The sequence below is a fragment of the Diadema antillarum genome, unplaced genomic scaffold (genome assembly GCF_040938485.1).
Source record: "Diadema antillarum isolate AM-2024a unplaced genomic scaffold, OU_Dant_1.0 seq00000678_RagTag, whole genome shotgun sequence".
NCBI classification, from domain to species: Eukaryota; Metazoa; Echinodermata; class Echinoidea; order Diadematoida; family Diadematidae; genus Diadema; species Diadema antillarum.
In genome coordinates, this window is record NW_027271583.1 from 612855 (window position 1) to 637907 (window position 25053).

The window sequence follows — 25053 nt, forward strand, 5'->3', positions numbered from 1 at the left end:
TTACATGTGCACTAGATGAAAACATCATGTTTTATCAAATGTACAACAAATGTAATCCATCTCTAGGTCTCCATGATGTTTATTGGTACAGTGTAGTCATTGCACATGGATCAGAACAGTTGACTTGCACTATTTTCTTGTTAACACTTTCCAGTTATCCATGAGGTACTGTAAAACAACAAAAATTTGTTAGCATGCATTTTAGTTTCACAAATTTTGCAAGAGCCAAGAATTATGAAATTGAAGTGCATGTGAAAGTTCTCATACACTATGTATGCATTGAATACCAGTGGCAATTTGTGAAAACTTCAAGCCATGAAAAAGACCATCGGCTCCAATTCGGAAAAATTTCATGCTGCAAAAATATCTTGCTTTACAGTAGTTTATCTGTGTTTTGAGATAGGCCTGCTACTTTTGGAAGAAGATCTGTAGAAACCAAAAATTAAAATCAACCAATGGAAACTGACTTTAACGTTGAGGTATAGTGGGATAAGATGTTGAATGATGAAGATTGCTTTAGAGATAACATTCATTGATATTTTCAAACATCAGCCTTAGGACAAGATTAAGATAGATGCCAAGATGCCAAGATATGTAGTATTCATTCTTGTAGTCACCAGGGGGAAACAAAGTACTTGACCCCACCCCCCCCCCCCAAAAAAAAAAAAAATGTTTCTCATCCTTCGTCAAGCCATGTATCACATACCATGTTAGAATCCATTCACTTTTTATGGAAGATAACCCCTAAGCATGGATCTTTTTCCTAAGCCCACAGGAAGTGTTCTATCTCATCATCTTGAGTAAGAGATACGATAAAGAGATATAAATTCTTCTTCAGTGCGTGCCAGTGGGAACAACGAACTCGTTCGCCGACAACTTTGAGACTGGTCGGGACATCACAACAGACTTTATGTCTCCATGTGTCCTGAGTCAAATGTCAAGCACATTTCCTGTGTCTGTTTCTAGGATTTTATTTCCAAATGATAAAAGGATGAGCAAAAGACAAAAAAAAAAAAAAAACATGAACAAAATACAAAAACAAAGTAGTGAGTAAGTAGGTTTAAACTCATCGTGGACTTTGGCCCTCAATGTTGGCAACCTCAAGTCCATTTCAAATTTCATTTCTGGATGCAATCTATTTAGTGCAGCAAAGCCTGGAAAAGATGAATCAACAATGTGAGTGATATCTTATATTTTGTTCGTTTTCTCTCACTTCTTTTGCCCCCCCCCCCCCTCTTTATAATCACAATTTCCCTGGATTTGGCTTCATTTGAGAAAATTGATGTGGGTATAGAGAGTGCCAAGTGTTTAGTAATGGACACACAAGAGGTATATTCCCGAAAGATGTGAGGCACAAGTGTGAGGTCCATGAACAAGAGAAATCTTGTAATGCCTTCAACAACAACAAAAATGAAACTACAGCATAACAATTTTGACAGAATGACCAGACCTTGTGAAAGCAGTATCTATATATAAGTACACGTGTATGCAAAAGATGATTGATATTTCTGTTGAGTTTCATTTTTCAAACAATGAATTAGAATTTCACTATTGAAATAAAAGCAAGAACAATTTTAACAAATGATGAAAGACCAATGCACCTTTTTTTTCTTTGGTCAAATTTGGGATTGTTTTCATTAAATGCTTGATAGATGCATATGTGGGCCTTTAAAGAAAAATTTCATTTCTTGTTCAAGTTGTCATTTAGGACCAGAGGAATAGAAGTATAATGAAAAAGTTGACAGAAAGTAAGACAGCAAGAAAGTAAGATGTAGAAATTTTCATATCTTTTACAAGCTACGCTGCAAGCAGCTTTTTGCTTAGCTTCATTATTGGAAATGAATTTAGTAGAAAAAAAAAATATTTCACTCACAACAAAACCTTCTGAAGTTGCAATGAAGATGCAAAGATGATTCTAAAGGGAGAGTTTGAGTTGCCAAATTATTGGTCAAAAGTATGATGTTTAGATATAATGTACAGATCAATGGCAGACTTGAAATGACATTGTCACTTCATTAATTTGCATATGTGCTTGTGACCAATTTATATTCATTTTTTTATTCAAAAAAATCATTAAAACCTTTAAATGCTTTCACTCTCTCATTTCATTTCTTATTTGATTCTATTTATTTGACTTTATCTGTCAAAGGCACAATGAACATGGTGCTCCCCTTTAAGACTCCTTCATAGTTTTGCATTGTTTGTTTCTTATTCGACTTTAAGCTGCTACTTTAACCTCCACAGGACGCCATGTGTATGTCTGTAGACATTTTTGGTTCTTCTCTTTGTCCTGTGGTTACTAATGACGGTCTCTACTGCAGCATCAATACTTCTTGCAGTCTTGATCCTCATTGGCTCCTCCCAGCATTCTCTCCTGCACAGTTTGTCCAGTAAAAAGAATTTCTGGGGGGAAATCTTGCTAGATTGGCCCCTCGGTGAGATCACAGCAACGCTTGTCAGAATCCTCCTCACAGGGACAATAATTACCAATTACTGGCGAAATAATAGTCTCTTCCTTCCGGACGGAAATCGGCTCACCGCTTTCATGTGAGGTGCCAAGTGTGGAGATTACGGCATGGACGATGTCTAGAGACACCCCTCTACGTCATGAAGATTCTCTTAAGAAGTGTGCTGTAAACTTGCATTTGAACTATGTGTCACTATCAAAGCACATTCATTTTTTTGTGTGTTAAGAACAAAACAAAAACAAAAACAAACAATACTATCACAGTTCACATAAGTCTCTTTTTATGTCCCTCTATCTCTAAAAAACAAAATAATTAAAAAAAAGCAATACCAACATGGTAATACAAACATATTTACGACTTGACAAGAGTAAATATTCCATGTGAATTAAAATGAAATGATGGAATTGATATGCAACACTTCAGTCTATGGTAAGTTATAAGGAGCACATAAATCATGGTGATATTAATCTTTAGTGTTTGTGGTACTTCATTTTATGGGGGAACTGTAGGCTTTGCTGGGTCATGCATGTCCTAGATTCGTGTCACTTTTTAGTATCTTATCTCCAAAGAAGAATGGGATATGTTCCCCCCAAAAGCACTGACACAAAGAAATTTCCAGGGGTTTTGGCCTAAGATTCATCTCCTGTAAAGGGGAGAGGGGATGCCTGTAGCCCCTTGACCCTACCATGAGCAATTGCTAAAAAGTCATACTGTAAAATGAGGAATGTTCAATTTCGCGAGAGCCAAGATTCGCGAAATTAAAATGCACGTGAAAGTTCTTGTCTACACTGTATGCATTGAATGTTAAAGGCAACTCGCAAAAAAAAAAAAGGCTGTCAGCTCCAATTTGCCAAAATTTCATGCCACGAAAATTTCATGTTTTACAGTACATGTTGTGCCATGTTCACTTCATGCATTGATTTTTGAGCCTGAGTTACACGGGAAGTCTCTTTCCTGAAATCCTCTCAATAACCTAACTCTTCCCGAGAATGGATCTTTATGGATAAATCAAGATCTTACTAACATGTTTCTGGACAACTAATGATAGGTGATTCCTTGTATGGTCAAAAAAAAGAAAAAAAGAAAAGAAAAACGATCATCTGGACTCTATTTGATACACCCCAGCCTCGCGCAGCCTTTCTAGAACTTGTCCAGGTGAGATGCCTGTTAGATTAGAAATCAAATTTTTGAGTCCAAGATGGAACCAATGGATCTCATGGTGAGAGTTAATGAAGTCACCGGACTAACCCCAGCAAGCGCTGCATGAGCTTTGAATTCTGCCTGAATATTCAGGAAGCCACCCCAAAAATAATGCAATATGATGCTTTTCTCTCATACCCATATCAAATCATCCAGACTTGAAGTTTGGGATGCCGTTGAAAAACAACAAGAAAAAAAAAATGACTTACAAAATTAAGAAAAATAGCTCTTCTATGAAAGAATGATGTTATGAAGGAAATGTTGAAAATATGTGCATAAATTAAGTTTGGTTTTTTTTAGCGAAATTCATCAAAACCAAACAGCTGCTGACAAGCACGTTTTCCACTTTCCTCATTTTCTTGTACTAAAATATCCAAAGTGTACTGTCCTACCGGGGAGGTGGGAAGCGATCTCTTCCCACCTCCCTGGTCCAACAAATCAATTTATGAGCACATACTTTTCTCGTTAGGCAGATTATTGAAATGCATTTCAAATGTATTAAATATTACAATTAGCGACTGTGTCTTGAGATTGTGTGAGCTTATATCAAGCCTTTACAAGTTCTGAGTCTTTTTTTTTTCATGTGCAAAAAAAGAATTTGAGATCAGATTAAGATAAAATGGTGCGTGGATTTGGTAAGCCTTTCACAGGGGGATCCCATCAAGACGTACCAAACTGGTAAAAACTTTATAAGTAGAAATGATAGATTTCTATCTATAAGTCATTCTGGTTGAGAAGTCGTTGCTTGTAAGAAGTGTATGCACGCAAGCTGTAGGCCTATATGAGACAGAATTAAAATACTATACTATCAAGGAAAGGAGTTTCACCATTTCATTGCCAAAAAGTTATTTTACATGGTGGTCTGTAGGCATGTCAATTTGTCAGGATTCAACTTTTCATGGGCAAACAGTTTGACAGTCGTCACTGAAATATGATGCATACATTTCATGTATTATTGATGCCATCCTAATCTTGTTGGTTGCCAAAATGATTGTCACTTTTGTTGCCAAGATGATTGTTACTTTTGTGATAAGCTATTCTGCACACTCTTTTGGGGGGTATTATAATTTTTTAGTGTTTCACCACTATTTAGCATCAAGGCAGATTATTTGGACATTAGCTACTCCCTTTTGTCTAACAAGTTGCAGTTGTGAAGGCTATACATGCAGTGAAAGGAGCATTCCAAGTAGGATTTATATTACCCTTGACATTATCACCTGGTCCAACTTACTGTTTATGTGGACTCCCATGGTTGATAATTGCATCTTGACCGGAGTCAGAGTCTGCGATTAATTTTCTCATGCCGATTTTTCCGTTCTTTGCTGATTAACTCTCACTGTGCACTCACCGAAGTTCCTGTTGAAAGTCATAACTGCGTTTCTCCAATAAGATCAATGCACTTTTGGGTGTTCTTTGATGATCAGCAAGGGTAGGCCAGATATGAGCATCGCTTTGGGTTGTATGATGCCTCTTTTTCTTTGAAGTAAAGTCACATGATTTGCAGAGGGTTATAGAAAGTTTTATTTAAGGTAAGCATACTGTGTGTTTCGGGGTGGATGGAAGTTGTATGCATATCAATGGGAGCCTTTGTATCAGTAGCGAAAAGCCATGGGGTTTTTCACATGTCTTAAACAAAAGCGGAAAAAAGGAAAAGAAAAAGAAAATATTGCCAAGGCCAATTGCCATTTAGGATGTGACATAGCTTTGGTATGAAACATTTGAATTTGGCAGTCAGCAGGGAGACACATTTTAATGTCTTACCACTCATTAACTCATAGCACATTTAAAAAACACATTTCAGACAGGATTAATGTTGAGTTTAATTCTAAGTGTGAAACCCCTTAGTTTTTTTTCCCCCTCCCAGTTCTTAGAAGTGTTCATGTGTGTTTGTGTGTGTGTGCGGGTATGATATGTATGCGAGTCTGATATTGTGTATATTTGTGTGTATCTGTGTGTGTGTATGTATGTAATTCCATTTAGTAGGGTAAGTTGGATATTTATTGACCCAGGGCATAGAACATAACTCATGCATGCTGACGCTACATATTGGCATTCGCTGGCTCTTTTTTTTAAACATTACTTCAGACAGAATATGTTTTGACAGCAGCCATCTGACAAGCTCCAGCTTTTACAAAGGAAGTTTATTGTCAGTTGTTTTTTTCTTGGAGTATGCAATAGCAACTGCAACAACAACAACAAAAACAACAAATGTTGATCATGTGGTCATGCCAGAACATAAAATTGTTATTGGCAATTTCATATCCTAATCAGCCATCTGTCAGACAGTGATTTTTGTTTTATTTTGAGAAATAGATGTCAAAAGTATTTTTCTTTTCTAAATGGAATACATGTTGACTTGTTTGCATTTCATGTTCTACTTACGGTGGAGCTCTTTTATAATCTGTGTTTGTGGTATTGTTTCTTCATATCATTATCTAACTGGGCTATTTTTCAGTGCCATTTTCCCCAAGTACCATCCTCATCACCATTATCATTGTTATCATCATTATTATTAATGTTATTACTGATTTTTAACAAAATAGATTTTTTTTTGGCATAATGTGAAAAAGTCTTTGACCCATGTAAGCTGTGCTTTTAATAATGCGGCAACAGTGTCTTTAGTAGTCTCTTTATTTTTTGTTAAAACAAAATAAATGTGACCCGCTACAACAAAATGATCCTAAAGTCGGGCAAGGTCGATTATTTGAAAATTGCATGACAGAATTCCCTAATCTTTCTGCTTTAAATTGATATATAACACGTCTTATAAAAATAATCGGCTGCGGAGATATCGATGTTTAAAAGAGAGCATGTCAAGACGTCTGGGAAATCACTGTTTCGAGAAAAGCGCCCTAAAAGTTCTCCTTGCGACGCAATCACAATCAAGAGACACGCAAGTCAGTATTCACCTCCGGACATTAGAAGTTAAGCCCTAGCAACCCCTAAAATGCTCATTCAAACACCGCGTCGGCGGTCTCCTCACCGACCAATCAGTGACCAGGATGTCAGGAGAAGCGGCTAGGCATAGCGCAACCCGCCCGCACGCACCAGTCGACTGGGCAGTGTGCGAGCTTCACACTTCGGTTAGCGGCAAGCAGCAAACTGACCAATGAGATCACTCTGGTCGTTGTTAGGGGCGGAGCCTATGTGTGGCGCTCAATCCAAATGTTCGAACCAGTTTCTGCTTCGTTGAAACGCCAAAAAAACATGGCCCAGAAAAACACAATTTTTTGGTCTTTCCTTTCATCATTTTGCTTCAAAATTTCGACAGATGATAGAAGACATGTCAGACTCTAATAATATGTCAAATTCAGAAAATCGTAAGTTTTGACCAATTTTGATGCTCTAACTTCAAACTCGATTTTCACGGCTTCGACCGTGCGCGACTTTAGGACCATTTTGTTGTAGCGGGTCACAAATAAAAAGAAAAAAATGGAGGGCGTGCACCCCCCTTTAATTTTGTAAAGTCGCCTCCCCTTTACGGAATTTTTGGATCTGCCCCAGCAGTGTTGTATGATGACGCAAGAATCATGTTATGGTATTGTTTAGAAAGTTTGTTTCACAACTGATTTGACCATGTGACAACAGAAAGTTGTTTTTTGTTTTGTTTGTGTGTTTGTTTTTGAGATCAAAGGACATGTCATTCGATTGCAGTCAAAGTTCAGCATTTTACTTTTCAAATAATATACTTGGCAGTCATTCCACAAATTACATTCCACCTTGCTGCAAGGATAAAGCCAGGCTGTAATAATTACATATTACACTAGGTATGTAAAGTCAAAAGCCTAGGATAAACTCTAAATTTGCTGCATGTCTGCCATAAATCAAGAAATTTTCAACAAAATTCTGATGGCCTTTATACAATTTGGACCTGTGATAGAAAATTTCTTTGGCATGATTTAGTGCAAAAATCTGATCTAGTTCAGAGTCAAAAGGTATGAAGTTGATAAATTTCATAAACCATAATTTCATTAAGTTTCGGAAGTATTATTCATAATTGATAACATTTTGTACATTGAAGTACAATCAAATTGCCAGTACGTGAATTACGAATGGGATGCAGAAATATGTCGACTGAACTAATGATGTGGATGAGTCATAGCCATACAGCTGACTATCTTTGCCAGTGAGGAAACATGAAGCTCAGTACTGATGTCTTTCATTTAATTAAACACACCTGAACTCTAGAAGATATGATTTGTGTGGAAATGTCCAAATTGCTTTCTAAAGTTTTTAGCCCGTTGAAGACTAGTCCCGAGTATACTCGGGCAGGTGTCTCTGTAAAATGCATGCTATAGCAAAATCAGCCCATCCTCAATGGGCTGACCTTATGCTTTGGTGTGACACCTACATGATCATCTCTCACCAATGGTATCTACTTAGAAGAGATTTGATGGGAATAGAGTTATGTATGAAAGAAAATCGAAGCCTACTACAGTTAACTTATTTACCTCCTGGAAATGAATGAGCCTCAAAAGAAATCCTCGCCCATTCAGCCATGCAGGAATCAGGGGGTTAAAGGGATGGTACAGTATTGGTGGAGATGAGAACTGGGCTTTTACCTTTTTTGTGAGATACCAAGAAAATACTTATGAAATAGTACGAGGCATACCATTTTAAGAGGAATTCAAAATTGATTTGATGAAAATCGGGTTTGGAATGACGAAACCTCCAAAAACAAAGTAAAACAAAGCGATCGTAATAAAAGGTGGGTCCCACACTTTATTAGAATTGCTCTGTTTTAGATATCTCAGCCATTTCAAAACCAATTTTCATCAAATAAACGTTGAATTCTCATGCAATTACATGCTCTTTCATATTTCATAAGATGATTCTCATTATTTGACCAAAAAAATGTTAGAAACCTGAAATTAGGTCTCAACCAAAACTATATGATCCCTTTAAGCTTGGGAGGTCCATGCACTGAGCAACAGTGGGGGTGACTCCCTGTGGCCATCACTAAGCCAAAACAATCAATGCTATAAACATCTCAACATTCTTAGATGCCTAGGACATAATCTTCATGACTGTAATTTCTCCCTCTGTGATTATTTATTTGCAGAAGTGTTTTAGAGAAGAGTAGAACAAGATGTTGTTCTTGTCATCTGATGTGCAGAGACTTATGTGAGGCCAACTTCTTTTCCCTCTCATTTCCTGGTATTTTATTTTATGTTTGCGTGGCTGAAGTGATAATTCAGTCATCCTGTGAATATGAATTCATGAATACCAGTACATTTGTGACTTGTCATCCCAGTTTAACACAGGTTTACAAAGTTAAAGACATAATAAAGGGGGAGCAAAATATAGTGATTTGAAGGAAAAAAGAACAATTTCCAAAGTCATTCAAAACTTTGAAGGTTTGATATCTTGTTTTAATATGAAAGAATATTGAATGTGCTGAAATACCATGATCTTTAGTTGAATCAGAAGTGTTCAACCTGTAATTCTACAGTGTTCTAAACAATCTTGCCTTGCATCCAACATACATGTACTTGCACTCCTGCATCTACACTTTAAGAATGACTTTTTCCTTGTTGTTGGTATGTGTTTTTTCAACTCAAAGCTGTACTTGTTGCCAGCCGCCTGGCAAAAACAGCAGAATTCCATGCAGTTGTTGCAGTAGAATTAAAGTATATGTAAAATTGTTGACAGCATTTGTTGACATCTATAGTATGTAACATATTCTTGCTTTGGCCTGCAACAATGCACTAGCCCCTAGTTGTCACAGAGGTAGATTGTCTTTGTATCTCTTTGATTTGTTTTATCTTTTTTTTTTTCATTTTGGCTTTTCGCCCAATGCAACTTTGCCATCTCAGATACATAATCATACTACTCCATGCATTGAATAAAAAAGAATGTGAAATGAAATTCGTGTTGATGAGAGATAGAGATGCAGTTTGCTGCACAAAAACACCCTTGTGTTTGGATAGCAGTTTTTGCTTGCATATCGTTTAGTGGCAGCTGACAGACAACTGTTCCAACAGCATTGTATGGGGGAGATCATAAAGGCGTTGACTCTCCAAATTACAGTGTTTATTGTTGGAAAGCCCCCGACAGGTGACCGACTGCTCCGCCAGCCCAAACAGCCCGGGTAACAATTCCTCAATCCACGAAAGCTGGTTAAGGAGAAATTGCGCTGTGTGCCTGAGCTAATTTTCATAAAAGCGTGTAAAGCCAAGTGAATGTCAGCAATGAAAGTTTGAGGATTATTCTGATTGTCAAAAATTTTTATGAAAATATGATATCTTCTCTTTGAATTTATTTCTTCAAAGCAAAGATATTGATGATTTGTAAATGAATAACTTGTGAGATGATTAAAAAGACATAATGAATAAGGTGATTAAATCATCACCCTTTATACATGTATATTGCACATGTGATTGTGGATTATCACTGCAATTGTTTCATTTACACACCTCAAACTTGAAAGTTCCAAACTTGCATTATTTTTGTTGGGGTCTGATGAATCTTTCAATGTTTTGCTCTCTTGATTTTATCACTTTTATCAAGAAATTTAATGCCAATGTGAAGATTGGCATGTCCCTTTAATACTTTGTAGGCCCACAGCATTAAATTATTGCATGAATTTCTGGTGTGAAAATGCGAGGGGAAGGTGTTGGCGCCCTGCAGTTCCACATTGTTTTCATTCGTCGATTCGATCCAGCATGCTCGGTTGGGTGCTAAGTGCCTCTCTCTGGGCCCAGGGAAGGATAAACAGTCGACGTTGCAGTCCACTGGAGACATTAAGCCCTGGAACGTAATATGTCTTCACGGATGCCATGTTTTATCGAGCAATGTTGATATACCCTTCTTAGGGCATATCGCTCCTGACTGTTCTAGAGAAACATCTGTATTCTAAAGTCATTAGTTTGCTCTCTTCTTAATCTGAATGATATTGGATAATAAAGCTGGTTGCCTGTTGAGAAAAGAAATTCATACAAGGTTGCAATGATTATCTGTAAGGGTTTAGGCTTACATAAATTGGCACCTGAATATTTGAATAGTTTACTGTCCCCACCACACAGGCCATAATTACAGACTGCACTTACATGTGAAGGCACTTCAATTTTACATATTCCAAGAGCTGTTTCAAAAAGAGCAGAGGTTAGCTTTGATATTTGTGAAATAGTTTGCCAGCACATTTATGGCTTTGTTCATCAACAGAATCTTTAAGAGAAACTTAAAGACACACTTATTTTCATTGTAATGTAACAATATTGGAGAGCTGTATGTAAAGCGCATAGAGCAGTTTTTCATTGATTATGCGCTGTGCCAGTTATTATCATTATCAAAGCTACTAGAGTGAACAAGATCTCAGTCAATTGTAGGTTCAGGTATATCAAACGATCCGATCGACCAAGATTATCCATAACAAATACCATGAGACTTATTCAGGCTTTGTCTGACTTATAGCAACAACGTATCAGGGCCAGTAATGCCAGCCTCAAATTGGAATGGGTGCAAAAAGGTAGAACGGTCTGTTCATCATGAGGAATTCAGGCCAAATGCATTCATATAACATGGAGTATGTGGCAACCTGAACCATTTTGCAAGCAAAGTTAAGAGTTGGTACAGTTTTCAAGTATCGCTTTTCACCATTTGGGGCCATAGATATATAACACACGCTTGTTTAGTTCCAGCGGGCATGAAATTAACATGCGTGCCATATTACATACACAGTTCGCCATTGGGCATTAGTGCTACATCATTGAGAAGGTGTACCACCGAGTATCAACTTCTCAGTCTAGCCAAAAACTGTTTCTCAGACTTCTTTGTGTAAGTGCTGAGCTCAAATTGGCTTGAACTGCTTTAGAAACCACCTCCAACCAGCAGAGAAAAAAAACATAGCTGTGCTGATTCAAGTCTGTTTTTCAATATTTACAGCACACGACTTTATGGAAATTACTCGTTACAGCTAGAGGAACAAATGATATGCTAGATCTTTGATCAGTAATACAAGGAGATATTAAGATAAACATTAATCTCTAACAGTAACTGTTAACTTATAATTTGGCGAGTTTGACACCAGTGCAATGGTGATAAATATTAATATTAACGCAGTTTCTTCTTCTGATTGTTAATTGTTCAATTTGTTATTCCTCAAGTGGTTTATTTCAAAGTTAATGGAACTTCCTGTTGAAAAAGGCAATAAAAGCTTCAGAAACAAAAGTGGCCCCTGTGTATTAAAGTTATGGTGATCAGGGCCCTGTTTTATGAAGAGTTATACTTGATTATATAGTTGATTTCTATCATAAGTCAATGGCAGCCTGTGTGGTAAGAAAATTCATAATCGATTTTATCTTTTGATAAAACGGGGCCCATGTCATCCAATTTGCATTTATGCTGGTCATATATACACCATACTGATTGTGTGAATGCCTGGAAACTCGTATGGACCAGAGCTGGAGTATACACCTGCTGTAGGTGAACACTCACACCTGCTATGGATGTCCATGATCACAAAACAGTGTCTTAGGGGAGGTGGCAGATCTCACAAGGGGGTCATGTGTGGCAAGTGACATGAATGCACAAGTGTTTTTCACATGCAAGAGCATTCACATTTAATAGAAGGGCTTTGTGTGCGTGACTGCATTCATGTGTCTGTTGTTTTTTGTCTTTCGGTTTGTCCTTGCTTCTGTGTTGGAAGTCACAGCTGCAATGGTCCATGGAGTTCATAGTAGAAACAGGGAGGTGCTCACCTCTGGTAGAAATGATGATAAACAGTGAGGACATTCATGAGTATGGAATTCCATCTTAAAGAATCAAGGCCATGTATACTGTCTTCCTTTTTTTCCTCCACAAGAATTATCCAGATGTCATTTCTGTTGTCCATTGTTTTCCTTTGTTTATCTCCCATGGGGGATGGGGGTTTCATCATCCTGAGGTAAGAGGGGTTGGTGTGCCTCCTTAGGACCACTTCCAGCCATTCATCCTCCTCTTGATGGCTCTTGAAGAGGACCTCCAGAACCATCCCCCCACCCCTCCCTGACATATTTGATGGGCCATGTCAATTGGCTATTAACCTCCGCTTTACTCCCTCGGACCCAGTCTTTCATTCGCCACCCCTCTGCCCCCATGTTCCGGCTTCGAGCTTTGGATTCACGATGGGGATTGACATTCTACCCATAGTGCCTTGGGTATTTTAATCTGCCCTCCACAATCTTTTTTTTTCTCCATCTCCTTTCCCTGTGCAATACACACTGGTCTTATCATGGAGCTTGAATATTATCCCGAAGCAGCACTTGATCTTTGGTTGTCTTGACGAGAAATTTATCCTCCCAGCTTGAGGAGTTCCAGTTTCCAAGACACCTCTAATGTAATGCATTCCACCTTTTAAAAGTAAACTGAATTTGTTACACTGTGAAATTCTTTGAAATCAAAAAGGCAAAGTGGGTGGTAATTTAGTCATGTTTCTTTTCTCTTTTTCTCACATGCTCACATAGCCCCCCCCCCCCCAAAAAAAGAAACTTTTTCAGCTAAATTTCAATTTATAGAACATATCAATCCAAAGGCACTTTCCTCAGAGGAAAAAAAAAAGCATTTGCAGAATTCCAAATTGGGGAAATTTGATATCTTCAGCAAAAAAAAAAGAGTGCATAGGTGACATTCATTTAAAGCATTGGAAAATTATTTTAAAGCCCTGAATAAATAGAGTGTTTCATGAATGAATGTTTGAAACTTCAACAGAACTACAAGCAAACATATTTCATTTTCGTTTTTAGTTAGGGGGGGGGGATTTCCTAGGTGAATTCAATGTTGAGTTTCAAAAAGTTTTTGTAAGATAAGAGAGACTTATACTCCTAAATATTGAAAGAAGGAGCAAAGGTTACAGTTTTGTTTACATTGAAATAAAGTGGTTGTTTAGTCACTGGAAATACTTCTGTGATGATTGTTTACTTTATAGTGTCATTGTACATTTTAGGTTAGGAATGCCAGGATTCAATATTTGCAGGTTATTGCTTTGTACATTATTCATTTCCTGTGTGTCAGGTAAAAGACTGCTGCATTTCTCCAAGATGAACTCGCATACTACTTAGAGCAAACATACCAGTGATTTTGAAAAGGGTTTGTGATAAGAAAACTGTGTTTGTTGTAGCTTATGATATATTGTCGCATTTTAAACTAGTGCGGTGTTTGCATTTGAATCGTTTTTATTCTCGGTCACACATTTATTCCTTTCCTATGATTGTAAGTAGTGTTTGTGCATCCTTTATGATATATGTGTAGCATTGGTTGATCAGTGTGTAGTGACAATAGTCAGCTAGATTTCAACTACATTTGCCAGAAATCATCCACTTTTATGCACCTGCTAATGGCATGATAGTAGTTAATGGAATATGCACATGGGTGTTTCAGCCAATTATGTTTCTGTCACCCTTGTGCAGTCATTTTAATTCAACTGTACTCCGTTTACAGCCCCCCAAAAAATTAAAATAAAGAACACATATATCTTAATATGGTCAATACAGTATAAGGAACATACTCATGAAGATCAACACACATGATAGGTACACTGCTTTTTTCTGGCCAGAGTTTGTAAAGAAAACTCCATTTACTAAAAGCATCGCCAAAATGGCACACATTGCATGTGCGCTTGTTTGAGTGTGTTCATGATTGGATGTCTGTTAGCACATACCATGTGTCATCACATATTTGTGCATTCAAACTTTTCCCAATCCATGGATTAGACTTAAACTTATTTTATAACTTTTGGCTTGTGTGTTTCCCATGGACACAATGTACATACCTTGAGACTGAAGCTATTAGACATTGATCTGTCGTAGCAATAAAAAGCAACCTTGTAGCTTTAAAATTGCCTCATATAACAAAAACAATGCCCACTTTTCCTCACTCCCACAATCCTTTGCAGCAGGTAATGTGCTACTGTAGCGTCGTTTATTGGTCAGTTAGACAGTATGAACCTTGTCATAAGTTCCTTTCAACCGGTCAGTGAATCCACAGTCTTGAATGAAGCAACAGCCGCTCGTTCATTGTGCCAACAGTACGTGGCATTGCTACCACACATCTCGCCTGAAGATGGGAGTAATTATCATGCCATTCTGCTGTATATATACACACACATACAGACATCTTGAGTAGTGGATTAGGTTTCAAAGTGAGTGAATATGATCAATTAGGTGCACCTACATGCTGATACATGTGTACGTGTACTGCTGCTGTTTCAGGAGCATCTGCAACTAGTGGATCATTGTATACTCACTCTTATCAAGCCTTGTGTAACAATTGAAAGCTTTCAAAATCTTATGCCTATTTTTTCAAAGTTTAATGTTGATAAATGACTTTTCATCCTCATGATGAAGTAGATATTCCCTGATGTACATATCATCGCAGGGGTGAAAAGACCTCGTATCTACAAAATGTCAAATGTTCAGGAGAGCCAAAAAACATGGCGGCCAAAGCACTGTGGCGAATGGGAAAGCCTTTCCTTTGACATACCGTGGAGGCTTCATTTCTGGAGTAAGACAGTTGGGATTTGGACAGGACATCACTTAACCCATTATTTGACCATTAATTAAAAAACTCATTTTCACCAAAATTGCAGATACAAGGTCTTATTACCCCAGCGACGATATGCGATATTATCACTAACCGAGTTAAAGAGTGAATAATTCTCTTTTTTAAAAGGGTTACCAGTGATTTAAATGGCCATAATGATGTTGAAGCAGAAATTGTCCATAGCAACCACTTTTATTACATGCTTTCCAACTTGTAAGTCATGAAAAGTTATGATGATTAAATAGTTTCCCTTTAATATGCTCTGTCCTAATCCCTTTCTTGCCAAGATATTTTCCTATCATCAGAAGATATGAAGACATCCACAGGATACTGGACACCCCTGTGACCGATGTCCAGTCAGAATTGATGTTGAGAGTTGATGACAATGTGAGAAGTTTCTTATCTTCTGGAATGCTTGGAGGCATTAAATATCATTTAAATTTCACAGAATTCTGCAGTATTCCCCTGAACATGTTGATGCATCGTGAGCCCTCGGCTGTGATCGGATGGAGGCAGTGCAACAATAGACCCGGTCCTCCTGTTGGGATGGTATTTTCACTCCACGGTTTATTAGCCTTGGGGGTCGTAAACCTGATTAAAGGCGACATGGTCTGACATGATTGCTGTTGGCATATCGAGTGTTTCATCTTGTGGGGTGAAACAGTTCAGCTTCTCCCCCTCTCTCTCTCTTTCCCTATCTCCCACCACCACCACTACCAGGGAAGAAAAAAGCCTTAACTGACGTCGCTGATACTGTTACCAGTAGGCCACTAGCATGGTGGATGGTCGGTGAAAGTCATCCATGCTATGTGGACTATGTTGAATTACTCTCAGCTCCCTTTCCCCGTATTCTCTCTCTCCATCTTCTCTTCTCTTCTCTTCTCTTTCTCTCCCTTTCTTCTCATCTCTCCATCTCCCCTCCTCTTTCAATATTACCCTTTCTTTCTATTTTTGTATATCTTTTTCTTTCTCTCAATCTATATTTCTCCCCCCTCTCTCTCTCTTCTCTCAATATATGTCTCTCTGTTTCATACACTGCATTGAACTTTTCCCCTGGGACTGTTGGTACATGGTTGACGGTGATAGAACACGTGTACAAAGTGTAATTGTTGATCAAAGGATGGGAGTCAAAAGAGCTAGGTCAGAGGGCTCCAGAAAGCATCCCCGTTATAATTTTGACAGACAGAGATATGACTGTGAGATATAGTGAGGATGCTAATAGATGCAATATGTTTGAGAGGTGGGTTGTTAAATGTTAGCAAAAAGAGAAAGATGTTCAAAATGCTGGTACAAATCTTGTTAGAGTTGACTGTCATCAATAGAGTTAAATCGAATAGACAGTATGAGGGGGATTCTATCAAAACTGGACTGGGAATTATGAAGGAAAAGAATATTGGAAGTTTCAGTGAACCCAGCGTAGAAGTGGTGTGAATAATCTTAGTTTCATTTTAATAAAGAGGTAAAAACTCTCTGTTCCTTGGATAGGATGTTAAATGTAGGTCCCATGTATGAGGAATTCATGGTACATGCACATAAAAGGTCCCATTAAAGAGCAGGGTGTAAAACCAGTGAAGTGGTCTGCCCCACATACCCACACTAGACAACGGGTGACTGATGCTGACCCCCCCCCCCCCCCCTTCACCCCAGGTGATTGGCAATAGTCAGCAAACAGTGTCAAACTCAGATCATTGTGTCATTATATACAAGTAGAGGAAGATTGAACTGTTTTCCAGTTGGGTTCTTCTCAATACCTGGCAAGATAGATAGATAGCAAGCCATCAAATATTCGCAAGACAGTGAGTCGAGGGGAGCTGAATCTAAAGTGAAATCAGCCGACATTCCTTATTTCAGAGCATGTTGCACTTTTACCCCATCTTGACCTCATTGGTAATCATGCTTTACTGTCTCCATGTCTGACAGACTTAAGGTCACATGTTTGACTTGAGGTCAAGTACAGGGTCGACGTAGGATTTTCTGGTCGCCTAGCCAGGAGGGATGACAGGGCTAGCCTTTATCTTAGCTATGAATTATGCCTTGACAGTCAGATTATTATGAATTGTCATGGTTCTCTTGAAATGAATTGGCAATGAGCTGGAACCTTCTCATCAGCGTAACAATGACTCCATAGAGAAACAGTGCAAGAACAGTCAAATCATTGAAAGAAAATAATGTGTATTAGTCTTCTATGTGTCTCTGAGTTTGTGTTTAATTTAGTGATTCAGCAATGTTGCAAGTAGAAAATACAGAATTAAAATGGCGTTCATTAGTGTGCAGGGAAATTTTGCCTGGACTCTTTAATGAATCTCACATGATTTTGGTATTTCGGGAAATGGAATATCAAAAACAAGAGGGATCACCATGTGGGTATGCCAGTTACGTCGGGAATGTATCAAACGCGAGAAGCGGATATTGTGGCTCTCCTTGAGTGACCAAGAACGAAGGAATCTCTCTTTATGACCCACACGTGGGGATCACTTAACTGTGACACGTGTATGGATGACAGTGTAATGAGGCAAGTGCTATGTTTGGTGCGATGGTGAAGTCAATTGCAGATGTCCGCTTAACTCGCAACTGACCAACAGCACACTGGTCATCTGTCGGTCATTACTGATACACCCCGCATCACATGCCACTGATGTTTGAATTGCCACAAATATCCTGGAGGTGGGAATCCCTTAAAATGCAGGCAGAGAAAGAAAGGTGTGGTGTGTGTGTGTGTGTGGGGGGGGGGGGGGAAGGGGGTTCTTAATAAAGTGGTCAATTTGGGGGGCACACATTTTCTAGTGAAAATTTAAACAAACCATTTTGATGCTGGTGAGAATAACTGGGAAGTTGAGAAGTAAGTTTTCTTCAATTTGTTTCCTCCCTCTACAAATGATATTTATAAGATAGCAACTGCTGATCTATAATTTTTATAAAACATGTCGGAAAAAAGGTACCAGCGGGATTCAGACCTGTCATCTACAGTAGATGACAGGTTGCTTTTCATAGTTTGATTGCATATCTTTAAGCCTTTCATAGTTTGATTACATATGGTGATGATGAAACAGCATTTGTATGGCACCATTTATCTGTAGAAACATTCAAAGGCGCCCGGCTCCCAAAAAGTGTCACACATCATTCACAAAGTTGCTGGAAAAGATAAGTCTTCAGTGCAGACTTGAATGTATTGAGGCTGCAGCAATTCCGAAGCTGAACTGGTAGAGAGTTCCACAGACGTGGTGCAACAGAAGAGAAGGCTCTATCCCCATACATCTTTAGGCGAGTATTGGGAACATGGAGTGTCAGTCCAGTACAGCGTAGCCCTGGTCGTCGCTGAATGTCACAATATTTTTTTTTCAACAATAATTATTTCAATCCCCTCCCTTCAATCTTTTTACTCTACCCTCTGCAGGCCAGCAGACTAGTGTTTTGGAGTGCACCGATCTGGCTACAGGGGAGACGGTGGCCGACACAAGATGTGAGGGTCGCAAACCCGAGATCGCAACGAAGAACTGCAACAACATCAATTGTCCCCCACGGTGAGTTACTAGCAAGTTCAGTGCTGTTGTTGTGTCGTTTTGTTGCAGTGTGGTCCAAATTTAACTTGGGGGCGGGGGACACTTTGGGATAAATTTCATCACATGAAAAAGTGTTCTCAATTCTTTCAAATGATGTGTGCATTTGTATATTATGTGGTTTCAATTGTGGATGCAAATGTTTCACAACTGATTGTATGACAGTGTCAAACTAGTAAATATGTGCAATGTCAATGAGGGTTTTTTTTTTTCTGTGACTCTTTCAGCTGTTAGAGTATAAACTGACAAGTGGCAATATGCTCCTGCTGCCTTATATTCATCTCAGGTCCAAGAAGTGTATTTTTTTTTCTTCTCTCAAGATGTTCATGCTTCCAGGCATTGTGGCATTTGTCATCTGATGGAGGTTACACTTCAGATCCAAAAGTGGATTCCCATCAAAAGATTGGGCTCCTACTATCCCTTGAGGTGCTAATGGCATTAAGGTCCTTTTTGAATGGAAGCTTTTTATGCACTTGGATGAAAGTTGAAACATGAATCCCATTGCTTTCTTTCAGCATGAAAATTTTTTGCCAGACACCCTTTATTGCACAGAACAAGACCACACATACGATAGATCCTGTGGATCCTTGGATCACCCCTAAGGAAGTATAGGCTGTGCTTTAAGTGGGATCACTGGGTCAAAGGTGAAGGGTCATTCACACATGTCTCCAGGAGGTATTGTCAATGTCTGCAGGTTGCACCTGATGGATAGGGGGATGGGAGGTGGCAAGTGATATGCAGGAGATAATGCACCTGCCAGTGAACTGATCAAAACATTGCAATGTCAGACAATAACAGCAAAATGGGGGGGGGGGGGGGGGGGGGGGAGGGGGGTGATTAAAAAAAAAAATGATGATGAGATATACACACTAACATGTTTTGTACTACAACTACAGTGTACCGTATTTCTCTTGTTTGTGTAAAGAGGAATCATACGGTGATGGCATGTTGTCTAGAAGTCTCATTCTGGCTAATTAGAATACAAAACTTACTGAGGTACCGTACACTGTGGTGCTTATGAAACTGCTCCCTTCCATTTTTTTCCTGGAGCACTTACTTTGTGAATAGTATGATGAATATGAACATGAAATGAGACTAGTACTCTATCCTCTGGCAGTGATGGAAATTGAATATTGCAAATGAAAACTGATGTATTATTCATGGAAATGGAAATGGCATGTCTACAATGTTTTCTTAATAGAAGCCATATTCAGACGTATTTCTAGTCGGAGTAAAAATTTATGGCACGGCAATTAAAATTCAAATTAATGCATATCTTACCACGACCCTTGTGTCCACATGACGGTCGTGGGAAGAAACTCCGACCAATTTATGTGCGAGGGTCGGTGTAACTTCCGGAAGTGGTAGCGCCGCGCACATCGACCATGCGATTGTTTTTTTTTTTACCAGTCACATTTGTCTTTTCCATTCTTCTTGAATTTCATCAGACATGTGGCATGAGATTGATTGTTGACTGAATCTTTTACCATGTAAAGAGCAATTTAAAGGTTTCGCACTCTTGGGTAGATATCTAGCTAGAATGACTTTGGTATTAACATGAATTACATGTATTCTGCTACTACTGAATCTGATGCATTTCCAAACTACTCTTTTCCCAATCTTAAAGTTTAACCACTTCAAGAGAAATTCACAATTCAATATTTCTTTAGGACTGTGTTCTGTTGCTTCTCAGAATACTGCCATGGTCGGTACTGTATGTCATAATTGTATTTGTTCTTAATTACACACACGCACACACTTATGCCCAAGTACACAAAGACTTGAACTCTCAAACCAAGTAAATATGACAGACTATAGAAACACAGGTCAAACTTGGGTTGAAAGGCCATCGAGTAGCCTGCTGTGCAAATCTATCTATTACAAGGAACAACTGCTGTGAGAATTGTAGTCCAGTCAAGGGGGGGGGGGGGGGGATGGGGGAGGGAGAGCATGGATTAACTAGCCAGTGTTGTTCTAGATAGAAACTTATTACTACTCCATTTGTCAGGGTTTCAACAAGGACATGCATTGCTTTAACATCAAGTACACCTTTAACTGGACATGAAAATTAGGTGATTCATTCAATTCGTGATTGGGGTGATTGGTCATGCAATCTTTGAGGTGTTCATCAGAGGATAGTGATCCACATTTGACATCGTGCGGACTACAAGCTACAGGGCACGAAATCTCCGTAAATTGAAGCCAAAGTTTCAAATTCACCCGCATTTTCCCAACTACATCTTCAAACAGAGCAGTAAGAATAAGAGTTTATACACTCCATTTACATTTGGTATGGTTGGATAGGCAAGGAGTAACTGCGACCAGCAGCCCCAAATGCGTAGCGTAATGGGGCTGCAGACTGTAGCATTCAGGATCATGACAGGGATAGTATCGCGGATAAATATCAACTTAAAATCGAAAATTTCTTCAATTTGACAACTTACAGGTAAAGCTGAAGTGTTGACAACAGGTAACATGCAACGTTTGGTTCTGCCAATAGTCCCTTTCTGTTCGAATTGATGACTTAATGTGACTCGGTCGAGAGGAACCTGGGAGAGATACACTCAATTGACGGCCAGCGCATGCGCACTCAGACGTCTTATCCGGTCAATGGATTTGAAATTTGTGCGCATGTGATGTGTGCACATGCGCTGGCCGTCAATTCAGTGTAGCTCTCCCAGGTTCCTCTCGACCGAGTCACATTAAGTCATCAATTCGAACAGAAAGGGACTATTGGCAGAACCAAACGTTGCACGTTACCTGTTGTCAACACTTCAACTTCACCTGTAAGTCTTCAAATTGAAGAAATTTTCGATTTTAAGTTGATATTTATCCGCGATACTACCCCTGTCATGATCCTGAATGCTACAGTCCGCAGCCCCATTACGCTACGTGTTTGGGGCTGCTGGTCGCAGTTAGGCAAGGAGTAGCTTCAAGCTATCTGCCCTGTAGTTCAAGTCTTCATTCCAACAAGATAGATATTCACGGGGAAATGATTAGTTTATGATGGGAGGAAGCAGATGAAACTTATCATGAAGAGTGTGTGTGATTTATGGAGGTTAGGGTGATGGATTTCTGGAGAGAGTCACGACTTGTGTCGGAGAAGAGTGCAGATCCTGATGGAACGTGGAAATAAGGTTTGATTGATTGGAATCATGAAAACAAATCAAGAAGATTCTTGTTTGCCGGAACTTCAGGAATACCTTAGAGATACAGGAACACTGTTTCACTCTTCTCTGATGCACTATCACTTTTTTTTTTAAGAAGAAGAAGAAAATATATTTCTTTAATTTGTTTCTTACTTGATCTAGGGGGAACAAAAAACTAAGCACATCAAAAGCTTGCCATCAAGTAACATTTTTACATTTTGAAAGTGCCACCCCAAAAATGGTCTTTGACTTACGCTTGATTGATTCATTGAAAACATCTGTTTAGAAAGACAGATTATTATACCCCCGCCAAACGAAGTTTGAAGGGGGTATATAGGAATCAGCGGGCGGTCGGGCGGTCGGGCGGTCGGTCCGTTGCAAATCTTGCGTCGCGAACTACTTCCTCAGTTTTCAACCGATTCCCATAAAACTTGGCACAGATGTGTGCCTTGGGTTGTAGATGTGCAAGACGTATTTTTTGACAGTACCCAAAAGTACGTTGCCATGGTAACGGCATATTATGGGCAAAAATGGGTACAAATCTTGCGTCGCGAACTCCTCCCACAGTTTTTGATCAATTTTTATGAAATTAGGTACAGATGTTCATCTGAATATGTTAATGTGCAAGACACATATTTCCGCAGTGGCAAAAAGTGCGTTGCCATGGTAACGGCATGTTATTGGTAAAATATAGGGCAAAATGCTTCATGGCAAAACTGCTTCATCAGTGTTCTTCCAATTCTCATGGAATTCATATTGAATGTTTGTCTTAGGATATAGGTCAGCATGACACATTTCTTGACAGTGACAAAAAGTATGTTGCCATGGTAACAGCTCACATATTATGAGCCAAAATGATGGAAAATTTTGTGTTGCAAACTACTTCCTCAGTTTTTGCCCAATTTCCATGAAACTTGGTACAGATGTGTGCCTTTGGTTGTAGATGTGCAAGACGCATTTTTTGACAGTACCCGAAAATACGTTGCCATGGTAATGGCATATTAATGGCAGAAGATCAAGGAAAGATCTTGCGGATTTAACTACTTCCTCAGTTCTTTGACCAAAGCTTATGAAATGTGGCACACACCTTGATCTTGGTGGGAAGATGTGGAAGACATATTTTTCGGACGTGTCGGAAGCTGCGTTGCCATGGTAACGGCATATAAATGGCAGAAGATCAAGGAAAGATCTTGCGGATTGAACTACTTCCTCTGTATTCGACTGAAGCTCATGAAATGTGGCACACACATTGGTCTTGGTGGGAAGATGTGCAAGACATATTTTTTAGACATGTCGGAAGCTGCGTTGCCATGGTAACAGCATATTAATGGTGGAAGATCAAGGAAAGATCTTGTGGATTGAACTACTTCCTCAGTTTTTGACAAAAGCTTGTGAAATGTGGCACACACAATAGTCTTGGTGGGAAGATGTGCAAGACATATTTTTCGGACGTGTCGGAAGCTGCGTTGCCATGGTAACGGCATTTAAATGGCAGAAGATCAAGGAAAGATCATTCCTTGGGTAAGACTGTCGTCACGGGGCGGGGGTATTAATCACCTTAAGTGATATTTCTAGTTAGTGACAGCCCACATATTACCCTGACTCAGAAATTAAAGCCAAGAAAAAATCTCTTCTGCACAGTAAATATAAACTTTGGTTGTACCATCGAGTGAAAAATGTTTACAGCATACTTTGTGAATACATATTGATACTTATCTTGACCTTGTTATGTACCTGTAAATTTTCAGATAGCTGGAAAAGTCTGTATTATATGGCTTTTCTTCTTTTAGAAGTAATCAGTATCATAACATCTAAAGCCTCATCCTACTTTGACCTTTGAACTGTTGCTTGGAATTTCTAGTTAAGTCATCAGACACTGACTTTCTGGCTGTTTTTTTCCAATCTCTTCAGACTTTATACTTTAAAAGGAATGTGTGAAATATCCGTGACTTTCTTCAGAACATACTACAAAAAAGAAAAATGGTTGGAAAGCCATACGGAAATTGGATATACATACTATGAAGAAAAACCAGTTTTGAGCATTTAGGATGTGGTAAAAAAAAAGTAATGGCAGATTAGGCATTTAAGCACAAATGGTCATCTTAAAGCACCTTATAACTGTGTTATGTATCTTCTTTAGTAAAATTTGTATAATTTGAAAGCTTCATTTTTATGTAACTGATAGCTTCATTTAGACTGTAACTGATAATGATAATAGCAATAATCACAGTCAGAAGGACAGATTTTTGTGATATTCAAAGTTTGCCCTTGTTTAGAATCATTGTTTAGAATTGCAATTACATTATTGTGGGTGGCCAGCCCCATACTGTTAAAGTTTCCTCAAAGTTCTACTATGAATAATACTACCACACTATGTATTGACAGGGGAAGCTCAGTTGGCCATTCATTAGAATCCAAATGCAATAAGGGTAATCATTTAAAGATCCCCCAGGGGGTGCGTTGACTCCCCTCTGCCAAAGACATGATCATTGGTAGGTCAGCGTCGGGCCAAGAACCTTCTTCAACCTGGCATTTGAATGAGGAGTGTTTGAAGTGTGCAGTTCATGCAGGAGGCACAGATCCACCCTGCTATCACATAGATTGGTGTGGAGAAAGGGGGGGGGGAGGGAGGGATGCAGCACAAATAATAATCTTTTTCTCTCAAGACAGAGTGAGGTTTTTCATACTTTGTAGCATTTTTTTGTTAATAAGATAGGGCATTTCCTGTGAACTAACTTTTAAGTTTAAACCCAAAAGCTTCATGTTATATATATGCACCGTAGCATGTGAACAGTTGTGATCTCGATAGGTTTACACTGATCAGAATTATCACAACAACAAAAAAGGATGATACATTGTATTTATTTTACACACACAAAGATATATACCGGGTGTCCCAAAAAAGGCGGAACGGTGGATTTTCAGTACCTTGCGTTCTAAAAGTGATATATTTTTTGACATCATTAAAAAGAGCATCTTCCGCAGAAGACCATGATACCAAAATCATTAAATTTGGTTCAGTACTTTTTATTCTACGCCAATTTCTGTAAATGCAGTCATTTTCAATTTTTTGGGACTTAAGAGATAATAATTTGGATGCGACACGCGTTCCATACGGCGATTTGTATAAGCTCGTTGATCCATGTCAACAAAAGATAACGC

At 38.8% G+C, this 25053-nt stretch overlaps 1 protein-coding gene across 1 annotated transcript in view; it reads left to right on the forward strand.

The window, feature by feature from the left end:
* Positions 1–25053, forward strand: part of LOC139737049 (ADAMTS-like protein 3) — a 123857-nt gene that overhangs the window by 74248 nt on the left and 24556 nt on the right. Inside the window, exon 5 of the mRNA XM_071647727.1 lies at positions 18580–18706. Coding sequence (XP_071503828.1) covers positions 18580–18706 — 127 coding nt within the window. The remainder of the gene's footprint in view (positions 1–18579; positions 18707–25053) is intronic.